Source organism: Onychostoma macrolepis, chromosome 15 (assembly GCF_012432095.1).
Source record: "Onychostoma macrolepis isolate SWU-2019 chromosome 15, ASM1243209v1, whole genome shotgun sequence".
Classification (NCBI taxonomy): domain Eukaryota; kingdom Metazoa; phylum Chordata; class Actinopteri; order Cypriniformes; family Cyprinidae; genus Onychostoma; species Onychostoma macrolepis.
The window spans coordinates 24,611,544-24,629,488 of record NC_081169.1 but is presented as its reverse complement, the minus strand read 5'-3'; the positions used below and the strand labels follow the sequence as shown (position 1 = coordinate 24,629,488).

At 38.2% G+C, this 17,945-nt stretch overlaps 1 protein-coding gene across 1 annotated transcript in view; it reads left to right on the top strand.

The window, feature by feature from the left end:
• The window catches only part of kmt2bb (lysine (K)-specific methyltransferase 2Bb), a 39,644-nt gene that overhangs the window by 8,736 nt on the left and 12,963 nt on the right, over positions 1 to 17,945 (top strand). Inside the window, 18 exon segments of the mRNA XM_058744657.1 lie at positions 2,305 to 2,461; positions 2,607 to 2,817; positions 3,499 to 3,563; positions 3,641 to 3,895; positions 5,837 to 5,943; positions 6,048 to 6,158; positions 7,145 to 7,258; positions 7,445 to 7,591; positions 8,128 to 8,220; positions 8,380 to 8,497; positions 9,069 to 9,182; positions 9,804 to 10,009; positions 12,211 to 12,312; positions 12,769 to 12,879; positions 15,208 to 15,284; positions 15,385 to 15,605; positions 15,711 to 15,814; positions 17,628 to 17,765. Coding sequence (XP_058600640.1) covers positions 2,305 to 2,461; positions 2,607 to 2,817; positions 3,499 to 3,563; positions 3,641 to 3,895; positions 5,837 to 5,943; positions 6,048 to 6,158; positions 7,145 to 7,258; positions 7,445 to 7,591; positions 8,128 to 8,220; positions 8,380 to 8,497; positions 9,069 to 9,182; positions 9,804 to 10,009; positions 12,211 to 12,312; positions 12,769 to 12,879; positions 15,208 to 15,284; positions 15,385 to 15,605; positions 15,711 to 15,814; positions 17,628 to 17,765 — 2,451 coding nt within the window.

Below are 17,945 nucleotides of genomic sequence, written 5' to 3'. Positions count from 1 at the left end.
CTGGCTTCCGGTGTCATCCGCTTCCAGCTATTTTTAGCCGTACTAAAGCTGTGCTCATTTTGCTGCTTGATATTGCAAATTGGTGAGTCTTACCATATTATTTTAATGTATTATATTAATTATGAACACACTGGTTTGTAGTGCAAGCAGTTTTACCGTTTACTGCACTTTGTTATTCTTCTCGTTATTTCTCTACGGCGGCATATGAACCGGAAATCTCACACATTCACAGAAAACGGCTTACTTCCGTGTTGAAGAATAAGGTGGATAATGATAAAAATACACCCAGTGGTTTTTATTTAATCCCTAAAAATAATATCCCCTTTTTCAAATCAGGCTGTTTTCAGATTCTTGTCTGTGTGACGTCACACAGACGAAGGCCGCTCCCACAATAGTTGATTGACACTAGCGTCTTACCTTAGACCCGCCCTGAATTAGCTGTAACAGTCCACCATTGTTTCACCACCGGAGCAGATGTAGACAAGAATGGCTCCATAGCAATTGAGGTGTTTTGTTGTTGGATGTAGTAATGAACATAGCAGTCGTCATTTACTCCCGACATCTGAGTCGCTGAAGATGCAATGGATTACTTTTGTTTGTGAAGGGAATGCGTCTCCGATCCACCTAAATGTTTGTGCGAATCATTCGTGATCCAGCTTCACTTACAGCAGAAGTGAGTATAAGGGTTTTATAATGAATCTTTGCAATCGCTGTTCCTAATAACGTGCTAGTTAGCAAGTTTCACAGCTAAATGCGGCTAAAATAAACAGTCTCTCAGAGCACGGTTCCTCACCCCACAGAAGAGAAGGAGCGGGGTCAGCAGAGCTCATTAGCATTTAAAGCAACATGCAAAAAAAGGGTGTTTTTAACACTACCATTGAGAAATTTTAACCAAAGAGTTTCGATATTTGTCCTATTTAAAACTTGACTCTTCTGTGGTTATATCGTGTACTAAGACCGGAGAGGAAAATGAAAAGTTGCGATTTTCTAGGCCGATATGATTAGGAACTATACTCTCATTCCGGCGTAATAATCAAGGAACTTTGCTGCCGTACCATGGCGCGCAGGCGCAGTGACACGCAGAGCCTGAAAGCAGTCCCCAGCTGGGTACCTGGTTATAATATAGCTGGGGACTACTTTCAGGCGCTGCGTATCACTGCGCCTGCCGCGCCATGGCACGGCAGCAAAGTTCCTGATTATTACGCGGAATGAGAGTATAGTTCCTAGCCAAATCGGCCTAGAAAATCGCAACTTTTCATTTTCCGCCGGTCTTACTACACGATATAACTACAGAAGAGTCAAGTTTTAAATAGGACAAATATCGAAACTCTTTGGTCATTTTTGAACGCGATGCTACTGGTCTAATCGGATTCAATGATCTATGCTAAGCTATGCTAAAAGTGCTATCGCCAGACCCAGAGATCGGCTGAATGGATTCCAAAACGGTAAAACTCAACTTATTAACTCGGGGAGTTGGAGAATGAGCCTATTTCCAAAAAAAGTGGAGTGTTCCTTTAAGGGTGCTTTCACACTTGGTTCGATTGGTCCCTGCTGGACTGCGTTCATATTATTTTATTTGGGTCCGAACCGCGGTTCGGTTGCATCAAGCCAGCAGCTGTTTACCCCGTTGCTTAGTAACGACAGCGCAGAAGAAAGCAGCAAAATGCATAGTTGCTCTCTTCATTTTTATATATCTATATTTTTGAACCATTGATTTTGTTTCCAAAGCTTCAGTACATTACAGGCACTAATGTCTGTCTTACGAATGTACTACAAATGCTCTAAAGAACACTGAAGGCAAACAGAAATGAGGCATACAGTTCTCTGCGTGTAGTGCGTCAGTCACGCTCATCAGGAAAGTGAGTGAAACACACGCAAACACACATTTTTATATTAATGACATATCAAATGATATGTCATTAATAGCGGTTCACTTTGGCGATTTGGTACGACAGCAGCGAACCGTACCGGAGTTCACTTGAACCGCACCCCAGACCACCCTTTTTAAGCGGACTCGGGTACGGTTCGCGGGTGCGCACCCGAGTTCGGAAGACAGCGTTCACATCATCCAAACGAACCGAACTCTGACGTCAATCAAGCCCGGGTGCGCACCAAAAGTGCTAGTGTGAAAGCACCCTAAGACCCTAAAGATTAGAATCATATCAACTATGGGCGTCCGATGACCCCTTTAAAGATTTGACTAGGTCATTAGGTGACTTGTGCCAGTCAAAGTAGTATGATAGGAGAAGAGAATTTGTTTAGTGCTGTTGTTTTAATCTTTCACTTTACAATTCCCTCCATAAGGAACCTGCCAGAGGAGGGCCTCGCATTAAGCACGTATGCAGAGCTGCAGCTGTGGTTTTGGGTCAGCCTCGTGCTATGGTCCCTGACGACATCCCTCGACTCAGTGCACTACCCCTACATGAGAGATCAGATATATCCCCTTCACCTGCAGAAAAAGGTACCAGCACTTACTCTTCAAACTGCAAAGATTACCAATAAACCTAAGAAAGGATCTGATAATAGACCTAAAGCCAATAGTGTCTGATACCTTTAGTTATAAAGGTATAAAGCCTGTGTTTTGACGTTTTCTGTCACTTTTGCAGGAGTCGAGTCTCACTCTGACCCAGAAAGTCCTGTGTTACAAGAACACAGGACACCCAAGTTTCGCCGCGGTAGAGCTCATTTGTTTGGTAACCGGTCCCGGCGGTGTGGGGAGTGTAAAGGTTGTCTGCATGAGGAGGACTGTGGCAGGTGCATAAACTGCTTGGACAAACCCAAGTTTGGTGGCCCAAACACAAAACGGCAGTGCTGCGTGTAAGTATGCTAGTTTTTTTGTATGCAGGTATTTTACTGCTATGACTGCTTAATACTCGGTTTATAGTTTAGTCCTGTAGTTACTGGGAGTAATCACCTTTTTCTCATTCACATTTTACATTAAAGTGGTAATCTTAAATTTTTTTTAAACAAATTAATGAATTATTTAATGTAATATTACATTTTATAAAATGTAGTATTTAATAAAATGTTACAGTTAATAAAGAAAAATGTGCTACTTTGCTCAACAACCAGTGCTGTTTATGAACCACTAATAACTATTATATTACTATTTATAAACAATTAATATTTTGAAATGGCTTATTTGTTTTAATTTGTTATCTTTTTTGTGCTTTTGAAATTTAGTGTTTTTGTTTTTGAATATTTATTTTTAGATTAAACTTATTGCAGTTTTAGAAATTTTGTTATATAAACATACTTATTTCTAAGGTGTTTGGTTGCCAAGGCAACATTTCTAGTAGTTTGTTACCCATTTATGTCAATAAAGTACATGTTTTTTCTTTTTTTATATATATATATCTGTCCCTGAAAAGTTAAATTCAATGTTGTGCAACAATTTTCTTGCTTTTGTCAGATTCAAGGCCCTCATATTTTTCAAAAAAGATCAGTGCGGTCCTGTTAAATGTAAATGGCTTTTTTTCATTCTTTCTTTTTTAAAAGATACAAGAGATGTGATCAAGTCGAGGAAAGGAAGGCCTTGAGGCTAAGTGGCAAGCTTCAAAAAGGTAAGAACATGTTTTAGAGTGAATGCTGCACTGTTTATTCTCTGTGCATCTGCCATAAACTTTTTCACCATTTTCAGGGCACATGAAAAAGAGACGCTCGTCAATAAGTGCAGGTCACTCAAGTAATGAGGAAGGTGAGGGCGGCGATGGAATCGGGCGAACGTTTCCAGCCTCTCTGGGTGACAGTCCATCTGTGCGGAAACAGCCACGCCGACACGTTAAACCACGTTCCTACTGCGACCTGTTGGATTACGACTCTGACTTTGACTGGATAGGAGGATCAAATTCCACCTCCCCAGCCCGCAGAAGAACTCCTGGCCTTCGCAACTCAGGTTAGGTCATAGTATTATTTCCACCAGAGAACAAAAAAATTGCAATTTTGAGTTTTTGTGATCTGTCACAATTCAGACTTTTTTCTCAGAATTCTGAGAAACAAGCTTGTAACAAATCTGACATTTTCATTACGCAATTGTAATCTTTTTCTCAGAATTCCGAGTTTATATCTCGCAATTCAGACATTTTCTCATGATTGAGTAGGACTGGGCAAAAAAAAAAAAAGATTTTTCGATTAATCGTTTTTTAAAATAACGTCGATTCGATATCGATTCTCAAAAGCCACGAATCGATCTTTTCCGGTATTTATTTCAGCAAACATTTAACGCAAGATCTGATTAATGTGAATCTTATCATTAATCTTCTCCACTAGAGGTCACCCTCTTAGGGTGCTTTCCCACTTGGTTCGATTGCCTGGTCCGAACCCGGGTTCGAATGCTCCCCCCTCCCCTGCCCCCGCTGGACTGCGTTCATGTTATTTTATTTGGGTCCGAACCGCGGTTCTTTTGCGTCAAGTCAGCAGCTGTTTACCCCATTGCTTAGTAACAACTGCGCAGGAGAAGGCGGCAAAATGCATAACATTGCTCTCTGCACTTTTATATATTTACGTTTTTGAACCGTTCGTTTTGTTTACAAAGCTTCAGTGCATAACAGCACTTACGTCTGTCAGACCACCCTTTTTAAGTGGACTCGGGTACGGTTCACAGGTGCACACCCGAGGTCAGAAGACAGCGTTCACATCATCCAAACGAACCAAACTCTGACGTCAATCGAACCCGGGTGCGCACCAAAAGTGCAAGTGTGAAAGCAACCTTATTTACCTTGCGCGATGTTACAAGTTACAGAAAGCCTGTCATTTATTCAGTGCTTATGGCGGAGATACCATTGCCAAGAACCAAGAACAAAGCAATATGTGTGATATGCAATGCTCAGGTGAAATGCTATAGTAATACTACAAATCTGTGGAAGCATTTGATATCACGCATAAAGTGCCATGATTTCCACAATGAATGAATGGCGGATGGCGCGACGCATTGTTTTGTTTACTACACACATACTAAATTGCGGACTATGCTCGCGGTGTTTACAGCTTCTGCCGTCTCGCTATATGATGATATGAACACACAAATATCATCTCCAGCTGCTCTGAGAGTCATTTCATTAGCATTTTTTCCATTTAATTTGAGAAAACTGTTGTACAGCAGCTGCAAGTTCTTCACGACAAGCCGTCAAAATAAAGGTTTGGTTTAATGTGAAGAAACTGTGTCAGAAATATATTACTATTGTGCAGTCTTAAGACTCAATGTAACAACAATGCTTCTACTACTACTACTTTTTAATTTTAACAGTAAACCTCTGTTGGGCAGCACTTTGTTTGCCAAAAAATAAAAGGATTTAATTTTAATTTGATTAGGATAGATTAAATTAATGTTTTATGCCTTCATCTGATTACCAGAAAAATTAAGAAAAACATTTTATAAGGCTCTATTATTGTTTTAAAAAAGGACCCTATACAAAAAAAATAGAATAGGTTTAAGAATTAAGAAAAATGTCAGAATTGTGAGGGGGAAAAAAAGTTTTTTTTTTTTTTTTTAATTCCTTGACAGCAGTTATTCCTTGTTACAGCTATTTTTTCCGTCTTGCACATCTAAACTTTTATAGTTTATATCTCACAATTATGAGTTTATATTTTGCAATCAGAATTGCAAGGAGAAAAGTCAGAATTGCTTTTTGTTATATATATTTTTTATTTTATGGCAGAAACAAGCTACCATACCACAGTGATTGGAAACGTAGAACTGGTTTTATTCAAAACTGGCTCCGTTTAAAAAAAAAAATAAATTATAAAATTGAAACCAGAGTCTTGTTTGTTTCACAAGTAATTTACATGAATCATTGCTTTCAAAGTCACAATTCGGTTTGTATTAAATGCACCACAGATTTTCTGTCATTTGACGACTTCGTCGGTGATGCCTTTGACGAGGGAGTGCGGCATCGCAGACCTAGCTTCCACAAGGTTCCACCCATCAAACGGAAAGTTGAGAAGGTATTATGATTGTTGATATCTGTTGACTCTCTCAAAACTGTCCTCATTCAGCCAAAACGTCATTGAAGCAGTGAAAGCAACTTCCATTGTTCCTTTGTTTGCAGAGCCCTCAGGAACAGACGCCACCCAGCGTCCTTGCAGCCCTCGCCAATGGTTTTGCAGAGAGAGAACAGGAGCCCGCAGAACCCACACACAAGATCCGTGTTGATTTTAAGGTAAATGTCTATATTGTTCTACAAAACTGAGTATGAAAGTCAAGTGGCTCTCCAAAGATGTCTTCATGTTGAGGGACTGGCTGGTATTTCATTTGATGCAGTAGTTTGCCACATGATGGCAGCACCTGATTCTGTTATGGAAAGATCAGGGTTACCTAGTAAAATACTCTTGATACATTAAGATCTCTTATGCTTGCCAGGATTGCATTTATTTGATCAATAATAGAGTAAAATTTTGTGAAATATTATAATTTAAAATCACTGTTTTCTATTTTAATACGTTTTAAAATGTAATTTATTCCTGTGATGCATTACTCCTGTCTTCAGTGTCACATGATCCTTCAGAAATCATTCTAATATGCAGATTTGCTGCTTAAGAAACATTTCTTATAATTAGTGTTGAAAATAGTTGCTATCAAAACTACTCCATATTTTGTGAAAATCATGATAACTTTTTTCAGTATTCTTTGATGAATAGAAAAGCACAGCGTTTATTTGAAATCTAAATCTTTTGTAACATGTCTTTAATGTCACTTTAAATCAATTTAATGCATCCTCGCTGAATAAAAGTATTAATTTTGTAAAAAAATTAATCTTCCTTTTTTAGTAGGACATCTGATCTCTGTACACAGGAGTTAACATGCACAAATTGACTTGCATTTCATTAGCTATCTACATATAATGCATATTAATCTTGAATATGCAATGTATTTATTTAAAAAAAATTTTTAAATCATAACACATGTTCCAGGATTAAATTTGATTTTGAATCCAATTTGTTCTGTGTGCTCAGACTTTTGGACCCATTGCATATTTCTCTTAAAATAAAATGTTTGCAGACAAAGAAGCTCATTGGTGTCAATGTTTAGATTTTTATTTGTGGTGTTTTTGTACTTTTATTCAAACAGAGTTATTTGTGCTCCTTTATCTTGAGGTGAAAGCAAGCAGCTAAAATGTTCCTTACTCCTCTCTGTCTTCCTCCACAGGAGGACTGTAGTGTCCAGAGCGTGTGGGCCACAGGAGGTCTGAGCATCCTCACTTCTGTACCCCTCGTGCCCCATTATGCCTGCCTGCTGTGTGCCAGTAAAGGCCAACATGAGGTACATCCTGACTGCTTTTCATTACAGCATTGCCTTAAAACATGTTAGGCCAAAAAAAGTAAATGAAAATAAATTTTAGGTTTCTGGAATTGGTTATAATAATTTTACTAATTGTTTGTCAAATAGAAACCTGGAATTCTTTTTTGTTTGTTTTTTCATCGTGATGATGAACCTTATGTTGTGCAGATGCTGTATTGTCAAGTCTGCTGTGAGCCTTTCCATCGCTTCTGCTTGGACCCTTCAGAGCGCCCTCTGGAAGAGAACAAGGAGAACTGGTGCTGTCGTCGCTGCAAGTTTTGCCGAGTTTGTGGACGCAAGAATAAAGAATCCAAGGTAGTTTGTGACGCTTCAAAACATGATTTTGATGGCAAACCCTAATCTAAATGTATTAACCTAACAATAAGAAGCAGTGTTTGTCTGAAGTTCTTCAGGAGTGTAGAGCAGAGTTATGAACATTTAGTGACATAAACTACCATTCAAAAGTTTTTTTGAAAATCTGTTATGCTCACTAAGTCTGCATTCAAAAATACAGTAAAATCTGTAATATTGTAAAACGCTTTTACAGTTTTCTTATAAATATATTTTAAAATGTAATTCATTACTGTGATGCCAAAGCTGAATTTTCAGAAGCAGTTGAAAACATTTGTGCTGCTTAATGTTTTTGTGGAAACTGGTACTGTCAAATAGAAAGTTCGAAAGAACTGCATTTATTTGAAATGTCTTGGAACGGCAGTGTGTATATTTTTTCTTGTCATCACTGTAGGTTTAAGGGAAATATTTATTATTTAAAGGAAACAGATGTTCTATTACAGCTTTGGCACTGGTCAAAAAAAATGTTTTTTTCTTTTTTTTTTTTTTTCTCTGTGCAGCCACTGTTGGAGTGTGAAAGGTGTCAAAATTGTTATCATCCTGCCTGTCTGGGTCCCAACTACCCCAAACCCAACAAACGTAAGAAGCCTTGGGTAAGTTGACCACGGTGGTACTTTCCTCAATGTGCAAAACCTACAAAGAAGTTTCAGTATGCTTTGCTGTCTCAGCTGCCGTGATATGTTAAAATGTCAAAGCAACAAAAAACAAGTATGCAACTTCAGTTAAGCCACATATTAAATCATTTTTTTCAGGTCTGTATGACATGCATCCGGTGCAAGAGTTGTGGTGTGACCCCAGGAAAGAGCTGGGACACCGAGTGGAATCATGACAAGGGTCTGTGTCCTGACTGCACTAGGCTGTTTGATCAAGGTGAGAATTAGAGGGTCTGACTATCTGACAGGCCTATAACAAATCATGTTAATAAAAATGCATTTCCAGGTGTTCCAGCATTCTTCATCAATGTTAGATAAAGAGGATGTTACATAAGAGTACCCATCTAGTCAGATTAGCTCAAGCTCCATCAATGAAAACCCAACTAATACTGTGCTGTTCAGAAATACTTTTTTTTTTCCTTTTTTTTTTCTTCTTCTTTTTGGCATAGGAAAATAGCTTTAGTTTGCATTTGCCTATGCTCTGCAGCTGTTTCAACAGGAATGAGGTTTTTCATTCCATGCATAACTAATATTTTCCTGTTGTTCATATGCTAGTACAAAATGTTATAATGTTCTGTAATGTGTGTTTGTTTGTGTAGCAGATATATACATATGATATACATTTATAACATAATTTTGTCACACATAATGCTTTAAAAAGGAATTACATGTTCCAGAGTTTGCTGCCACACTGACCTTTCAGTAAATACCCTTTCTATGAAAACACCATATCAGCCAAACATGCCTTCACAGTCGGTTAACAACCTTGTGTGTATGTGTGTGTGTAGGTAACTACTGCACCATGTGCTTCAAGTGTTATGAAGATAATGATTATGATAGCCAGATGATGCAGTGCTCCACATGTAACCACTGGGTCCATGCTAAATGTGAAGGTCTGACAGGTGAGTGACAGAATGTTATGGTCAGATGATTTTATTTATTTAGGTCTTTTTATTTTATTTTATCCATCAAATACAATAATAAATTTTAACATGCCATTTACATATATCATGCTCTCTTTTTGGCTTTCATTTCAATGAAACTTTGAAACAAATTCCCAAAAATGAAAGCTACATATACCATTGGTTTTGTAAATAATTGTTTTTTTGCCTGTAATATGAAACCATTCCTTTGTATCCACAGAGAAAGCATAAATTAAAAAAATGACACTTCCTTCCACCTTTTTAGTATTTATTAAACAACTGTGTTCTCAGGTGTAACATTTTGCAAGCCTCTTATTTCCCAATACATATGAGACATTTACACTGGAACTTTCTCACTGATTGCAAATTTTTTTCATGCTATTTGTAATGGAGATTCAGACAGTTGCATAATTGTCCCAACCCAGAATGTCAACCCCATGTTGTTTGTTTAATTGAGCATTCTCCATAGTAAAAGATGACTCTTTGTCAGTATAATGCAGAAGTAATGGGATTTTTTTTAACCCTTACAGGCTGAATCAGCAGTAGGAAATCTACTGGTCATGTCTGCGCCTGACTCCTTAAATGTGTGTTTTCTTCCAGATGACTTGTATGAAATCTTGTCGAGTCTGCCTGAGAGCGTGGTGTACTCCTGTCAGCCGTGCTTACAAGAGCAGCCCGATGGAGAGGACATGAATGGAGCAGGTTGGAGGGAACTGCTTGATCAGGAGCTGAAGACTGGCTTAGATAGGGTGCTGTCTTGCCTGCTGAGTTCCACCTTCACTAAGCACCTGGTCACATGCAAGAAGGTGGGCATCTGATCTCTCTTAAACCTAGTTTGCTGTACTTTTGAAGTTGCAGCAGCCCATTGCTTGTTCAGAAAGCAGTTAAAGGGATAGTTCACCCAAAAATGAAAATTCTGTCATTAATTACTCACCCTCATGTCATTCCAAACCCGTAAGACAGTTTAAGATATTTTTGATGAACTGTCAAGGCTCAGAAACGTAGGAGCACCATTTTGGAGAGTATCACGTACGTAAACAACATATGCTGTTCTGTGTCAGGAGCACCGTAGGTGGATACGTTGTTCACGCTTTGATCTGAATGTAAACAATCCGCGTACATACAATCCGCTATAGAGTGATGCGGGGGAGACGAATTGTTGAATAAAGTCGTTAATTTTGTTTTGTTTGTGCACAAAAAGTATTCTCGTAGCTTTATAACATTACGGTTGATCCACTGATGTCACATGGACTATTTTAACGATCTCCTTGCTACGTTTCTGAGCCTTGATCGTGTAAGGATCCTTGCTGTCTATGGGAGGGTCAGAGAGCTCTCGGAATGCATCAAAATATCTTCATTTGTGTTCTGACGATGAACGAAGGTCTTACAGGTTTGGAACGACATGAGGGTGAGTAATTAATGACAGAATTTTCATTTTTGGGTGAACTATTCCTTTAAGATGCTGTAGTTTCTCACAAACATTTTCAAGATCGTCATCATCAGTCGTCAAGAGTCTGGGCTGTGAACTTCACATGCTTTAGAAAATCCTACATTTGCAATAAAATCACAGATTAACCTCTGTAATTGTCAAAAATCGCTTACGTCCCCATGAAAAGCAATTACCGTCTGACTTTTGACTTTAAAACCTCTCTTAAACCTAGTATGCTGTAGTTTTAAAGCTGCAGCTGTCCGTTGCTGCTGATTGCTCAAAAATCAATTAGAATGATTTAGTTTCACATAAACATTTTCAAAATACATGTTTAGAATGTTCATTGTGACTAACATGAGCCTTTCCTGGTTCAGAGTTTCCATGGTCCTGAAAAAAGTCACTGGAATTAATAATCAGCATTTAGTTGAAGTGATCTTTGCCACATTTGTAAACAATGGTTTTCCTCTTCTATGTGGGAGGTTGTCATCACACAGCTTTGTTGTTCTAAATCCCCATGATGGATGAGAGTATATGCATTTTAGTAATACATACGCATGCAAGTTACAGCAAAGTGCAGCAGTTCCCATACAGTGTTTGCCAGTGGTCAAAAAATATTTAAACAGTGAATTGTCTTCTTGTAAACTCAGATATGTGGATTCGGACCGTAATTAAATTACCCCACAAGATAAATCAGCTGTTATTTATTTATTTTTATTATGCGGGTGGTGGAAAAAAACCCACAAGACATTCTAGATTCGGACAGCAATGAAATCACAGATTGTCCCCTATAAGTGTTGAAAATATGTCGCCATGAGAAACAATTACCATCCACATCAAGCTTTTGACTTCTCTTCAATCTATGCTGTACTTTTAAAGCTGCAGCAGTCCGTTGCTGATGATTGTTCAAAAAGCAGTTGGAATGTAGTTTCACATAGACATTTTCAAAATACATTTTTAGAATGTTCATTGTGACTAACATGAGCCTTTCCTGGTTCAGGGTTTCTGTAATTTCTAAAAAAAAAGTCACTGGAATAGTCTGAAAAGTTAAAGAAAGGTCATGATTCAGTCCTAGGTCATGTTGTCAGAATGTGCTGGATATCTGCGGTTTGAGCTCTTGAACTTTATCTTACCAGTCCTGCCATACAAAGCCCGATCAAGAGGAAATGTTTGTAAATTGTTGATTTCTGTTTAAACATTGCTTTACCAATGAGAATAGATGTTTAAACATTCATGTTCAAAATTGGCATTTTCAGGAAATGAACAGCCCTGCTAAAAAAAACAAAACAGTAGAAGCCCAATAGAAACCATGGTTTCCATTAAAATACCATTACAAACCATTAGCTTTCTCCAATAAAGCCATTACAAAATTCCTTTTTGTAGTGTGTTTTGGGCATTTTTCCAATAGGATTTAACATCCCACCAATAGAATCCATTAGACACCATTACAGTTCCCATTAAAACCATTACATTTTTTATTGTGTTTTGGGCAGGGTTCTATTGTTTTTTTCAGCAGGGAGGATACATATAAAAAGGAACATTGCTTGGTTACATTTTTCTGAACTTTGTCTTCTTTTGTAGTGCACTACAATGGGTTCCCCGAACGCTGTGGTTGAAGATTTGCCTGTCTGCGACTTCCGTGCTATTGAAAAGAAGTTTAATGAAGGCCTGTACACATCCTTGGTCAGTGTCTGTACACAGACTCAGTGTCTATGCTTGTCTAAGATCTGAGCTCAGCATAAGGGAAAAGTTTTTAAGCACTTTGCTTTCTGATACACAAAGAAGTCCAGTTATACTCGGAACGGGATTGTACAGTTGAAGACCTTACTAATTGGTCCACATTCCGTGGTTCAATTTGGCTGTGCAGTGTTTTTGCATCCCATAAAGCTCATAAACTAGGGCTTTATGCGTAACTATGAGTAATTACTGCTGGATGTTGTTTGTTATGTGTTTCCGAGACAACTCAATTAAATGCATATTCTCTTGCACACTAATCACTAGCATCTCTGCTGGCACTTGTCTTAGCTAGCCAATCTCAAACGTAATTCTGGAATGATTTTTAAACTGTTGTTTTGGCCACAGAATGTACTGAAAAACAAAACTAGAAATGCTGATTTTGTTTGTGGCTTTGTCAAGCAGAAATCCTTTCACGAGGATGTGGTGAAAGTAATTCGCAGTCACTTGGAAGATGAGGAAATTCTACCAGAGGACCAAAGACCCACTGCCCTCGCCCGCTCGTATTACCTGAAGGTCAGATTGTGTATTTTTTTATTTTTAGTTAATTGCCAAAGTTGTACATTTACCCAACCAGTCAGAGGAGCTTATGGCTTGTTTCCACTGAGCGGTACGGTTCGGTACAGTACGGTACGCAATTATTTCCGTTTCCACTGTCAGAAGTTGTGAATGGTACCAAAATTGCGAACGGTACCGTACCACTTTTTTGGTACCCTTCCGTTGGGGTACCTAGCACAGCAAAGGGTACCAAAAGGGTGGAGCTAAACTCACCGCAGAACGTTAAATTTGTTGATTAGAATCGTCACCTTTGCGTGATACAAGGGGATAAAGCTTCTCCTTCACTCGTTCAGCTCTGCTGTCCGTGAGTGTTGGGCTTATTTACATCAGAGTGCGCAAACACAAAAAAATATAACGTGTATTTTATAATTTTATATTTTCACACAGACAATAGCCGTTTCTCAATATGCGTTCTTGTCTGTTCTTGTGGACTTGTGAAACGTCATTGACCAAAAACCCGAGTAATTTTCTAAATATACTGTTATTGTGTCATGAAATGTAGTTTTGAGAGTATTTCAGGCGAGAATGTAATTGTTTAAAACTCAAATCTGCGGTTTATTTATAAAGATAGCGCCTATTTGAAAATTAGCTATGCTGATTTCGGAGCTCCAGGCGATCACCGGGCGCTCAGGGCTCATGTATCCGCCTCGAGCAGCCTTAGCTCGGCTAGTCCTTCTGACATTTGCCACTGGCTCTGATGTCTCTGTAGTGATTAAACATGAGATACAATTAATTTTGGGTAGGCTATATTTAACAGGCATTTGTGGTCTCATGAATGTATGATTTGTTCCTAGTCATATCGTTTTGGCTGAGCACAAAGTTATGTTTAACTTTATATATTTATTTTGAACTTTACCGCAGAACAGCGCTGACCTGTAGCATACGTTTGCCTGAATTGTTTGCTTTCGTCTTTATTTCCTCTTATTTAAGCCTCTTATACTTTGTACTTATACTTTTATAATGGCTATTGTTGTTCATTAAAACTGACATTGAACAAAAAGAGGCAGAGTTGTGCTTATTGTCGCGCTTTATTGTTGATCGCTACTTTCCGGCATACACCACGCCTACCAAGTAAGGGTACTATTGGCAGTGGAATCGCAAGCCTGATCAGGGTTACCCGTACCGAATCATACTGTACTGTACCATACCGCTCAGTGGAAACGAGCCATTAGGTCATTCTGTGAAAACTATACAAATGATGCACTGCTTAAAAATACAAGTCTGGAATTTTTTTTAGTCAGGATATGACGTTCCAACTTCAGTTGCTATTTGACTGTTAGTTTTATCATATTGAAAGCAGAAGCATGTTTACATTTTTGGCAGTACAATCACATAAGACGACGAAACAAAGTAGTATGTTAGCATGCTTTTCCAAATGTAGTCTAGGGGGCCTGTGAAATCAGTTTCCGTTTTTCCTTTTTAATTTTTCTGGATTCTGTTTTTTCCTGTTTTAATTTTTCTGGACTGTTTTAATGGTTAAATTACATTTTTTTTATTAATCAAAAAGCATGTCTAATTAATTGAAATTATGAAATTTGACACCAATTTATTAAGTTTAACAAAGCTGTTTGCACCACACTCTTCCGCCACTTAATATTATGTTTTGGTACGTCAATCTATTAAATTACTTGGCACATGATTGACCATTATCCACACTCACAAAAATAATCTTCTTTTTAACGTTTATTTTACATTCATGTTAAAAGTTTAACAAAAATGAAAATGTTAAGGCCCTATGAAATGTTTTTTTTTTTTTTTGCTCAAATTCAGTTAATTATTTAATAATAATCATTATTAGTTATTAGTAATACTGTCATTGCATTAATTAATATATTTTCACAGTTTGTTTGTTAACTTTTATTTTGACAGGTTACTATGAAGACCTTTTAACTTTCTCTGTTTTTATGATATGACGATAGTTTTTTCTCAAAAGAAATTATAAAATGCTCATGAAGTGGCTCTCAGAGCAGTTCTAGAGTTCATGTACTCGAATATTGAGGAGATATTACTATTTAAATTGTATTTTTGCAGTTTAATATTCACATACATTATCCATATCACACGTTGATTTAAGTGTACTGACCTACTTTTGATTTATTCAACCAAAATTTCCCAAATTCTTTGACATTCCACGTTATATGGTAAATTCCATTTTTATGACTGGATTCCGAGATTCTGTCTGCGTTTCCAGGCATCGCGGAAATCATAGAGCCCTAATAGTCCTAGGAATGCTCTTTTTTGTGGCTAAAAAATTATAATATCTTTTTTTTTTTTTTTTTTTTTTAGCTCTTAGAGGAAGTTTATGGTTGGTTTAACAGTCAGGACCCTAAAATATGGGATCCACGCTCTAAACATCTGCCAGCGTAAGCACCATTAAATTCTTTCCAGTTGAAATTAACATTGACATATGAGCAGAAATATTGTTGTATCTTTTGGTAATGACACAAGCTTCCTTTCCTGCAGTGGAATGCTTTCACATGCTGTGATGCCCCCAAATTATGAACATGTTTATTCGCAATGGCGTGAGAGAGATGGCTGTAGTAAGGCTTTGGACGGCGCCCCACAGATAACTGTAAGACACATGGATGTTAAAATGGGAGAAGAAGAGGATCTGTCCACACCTTTAGCCCATAACCCTAAAGGACACTTTATGGACATGATGGCGTTACGAATGAATCTGAAAGGTAAATAAACACTCAAGTATAAAATGACATTAGTAACCATTGTTTGTGATCATATGGAAAGCAGTGCAAATCATCCTAACTTGGCATTTTGATTCTATCTCCTAGGAAAGAAGGGTCGACCAGCTAAATCTGACTTGGACACAGGTTGGTCAAAAGATGACGAGAGACAGTGTGCTCTGTGCCAAAAATATGGTGACGCAAAGGCCAGTGTAAGTACTTTTAGTACCGTAAATTCACCAGTGTATTGTACCTTTATTATAGCTTTTTACTACAAAGCCTTAAAGGGGTCATCGGATGCAAAATTCACTTTTCAAGTTGTTTGAACATAAATGTGTGTTGGAAGTGTGCGTACTCATCCATCCTATAATGATAAAAATCCACCCAGTGGTTTTTTTTTTTTTAAATCCCCTTTCACAAATCAGTCTGTTCTGAGATTCCTGTCAGAATGACGTAGTTCTGTACAGGCCGCTCCCACGATAGTTGATTGACAAGGCCGTCTTACCTTAGACCCGCCCTCAGTGAGCTGAGTGAGCTGTAAACAGTACGACATTGTGTCGACTCAAGACTTCAGAGGAAGACAAGATGTCTCCGATTAAGTGATTGAGGTGTTTTGTTGTTGGATGTAATAATGAATATAGCAGTCGTCATTAACTCCTGACATCTGAGCTTCTGAAGATGCAGAGGATTAACGTTACTTTCGTTTTGAAGTGAATGCTCGTCACCCTACGGAAGAGAGGGGGTGGGGTCAGCAGAGTCATTAGCATTTAAAGCAACATGGACCAAAAAACGGCTTGCTGAAAACAAAACTGATTTTGACAGGGTAAAGAAGGTGTTTTTTACACTACCATTGAGAAATTTTAACCAAATTATGTTAGACTTTTAATTAATACACTAAAGAATCATATCAACTTGTGCAAAATGGGCATCCGATGACCCCTTTAACATGGATTTTAGGAATGGTTCCATGTTAATACCATTTTTTTACGATGTATACCATGGGAATATTACCTTATTTTTTGCAGGACCATGTAAACACTATGGTATATGTATGAATGTAGTAATCATTATAACTATCAATATTATGGAATTACCATCTGATAATATCTCTATACTAGCCTGACTACGTCAGACTTAGTACTTCCGCTCAATTTCAGTTCGCTTCTGTACTCAGTCTGATATAGCAAACCATCTCCCAGATTATCTCTGGCTCCGCAGCAGCCAGCCAACCAACGAACAGAGGGCAGGCTGAGAGCCGTGACGTAGACGCTAAGCGCCAAATTTAATATTGTAGATTAGGTTAGGGAAATCTAAAACGACAGCGGACATGGAGACACGGGATGCTATTCGCTCTGTTGTGGAGAATATTCCCAGCATTTGCCAACTGAAACCCGAACAAGAAGAGTGTTTGGTTCACGTTTTGAATGGAGGTGATGTTGTGGCCCTACTCCCGACAGGTTTTGGGAAAAGTTTAATTTATCAACTGTTACCGATCGTCAGCGAGAAACTGGGGAGGCCAAAGTCCGGCAAGGCGATAATTGTGATTGTGTGTGTGTGATGTGATTACTTCACATAATCTGCAAAAGTCGTTCACAGCCATCTTCACTCCGGTATTTCGCTCTATGGTTTTGTTTTCGCCGCATACCTGTGTTTACAGCGGAAGTTCGAGGCGGCTGAGCCGGCGAATAAGATACGTCATAACCAACCGTTATGTGATTGGCTTACGGGTACACCAATGATTTTAAACTTCAGACAAGCGCCCGCCCACAAGAAAGTAAACGCTTGTCAATTATGCCCTTCCAGACTCTAAGAAGCAAAGCGAAGTAGCAGAGTTTGGTATTACCAGGCTATCTTTATACCAGTACTTTGCAGTCATTTTTTGTAAGGGTGCTTAAAAAGTTATAATTTTCAGATGCCTTGTCATTAAATTGCAGCATACAAGTTTTACTCTGATATGTGAAAGATATTAATAGTGGCACCAAAACTGAAATTACAGTCCTTTTTATTATACCTTTCTCTACCCAGGATGCAGGGAGGTTGCTCTATCTAGGGCAAAATGAATGGGCTCATGTAAACTGCACCATGTGGTCTGCAGAGGTGTTCGAGGAGGATAATGGCTCCCTTCTGCATGTTCACAGTGCTGTTGCACGAGGCCGTCTAATGGTATGTCATTAATCTCATATAATTCTGGTTCAACTGAGCCTTCGGTGGCACTTTATACTGCCTTGAGTTAATAACATTAACAAACATGATGCTTAATAGTTTGTTAATATATATTCAAATAGTTAGAAATTTCAAAATTCAGTATTTAAACATGAACAGTTTACTTGCATCAGGTAAAAA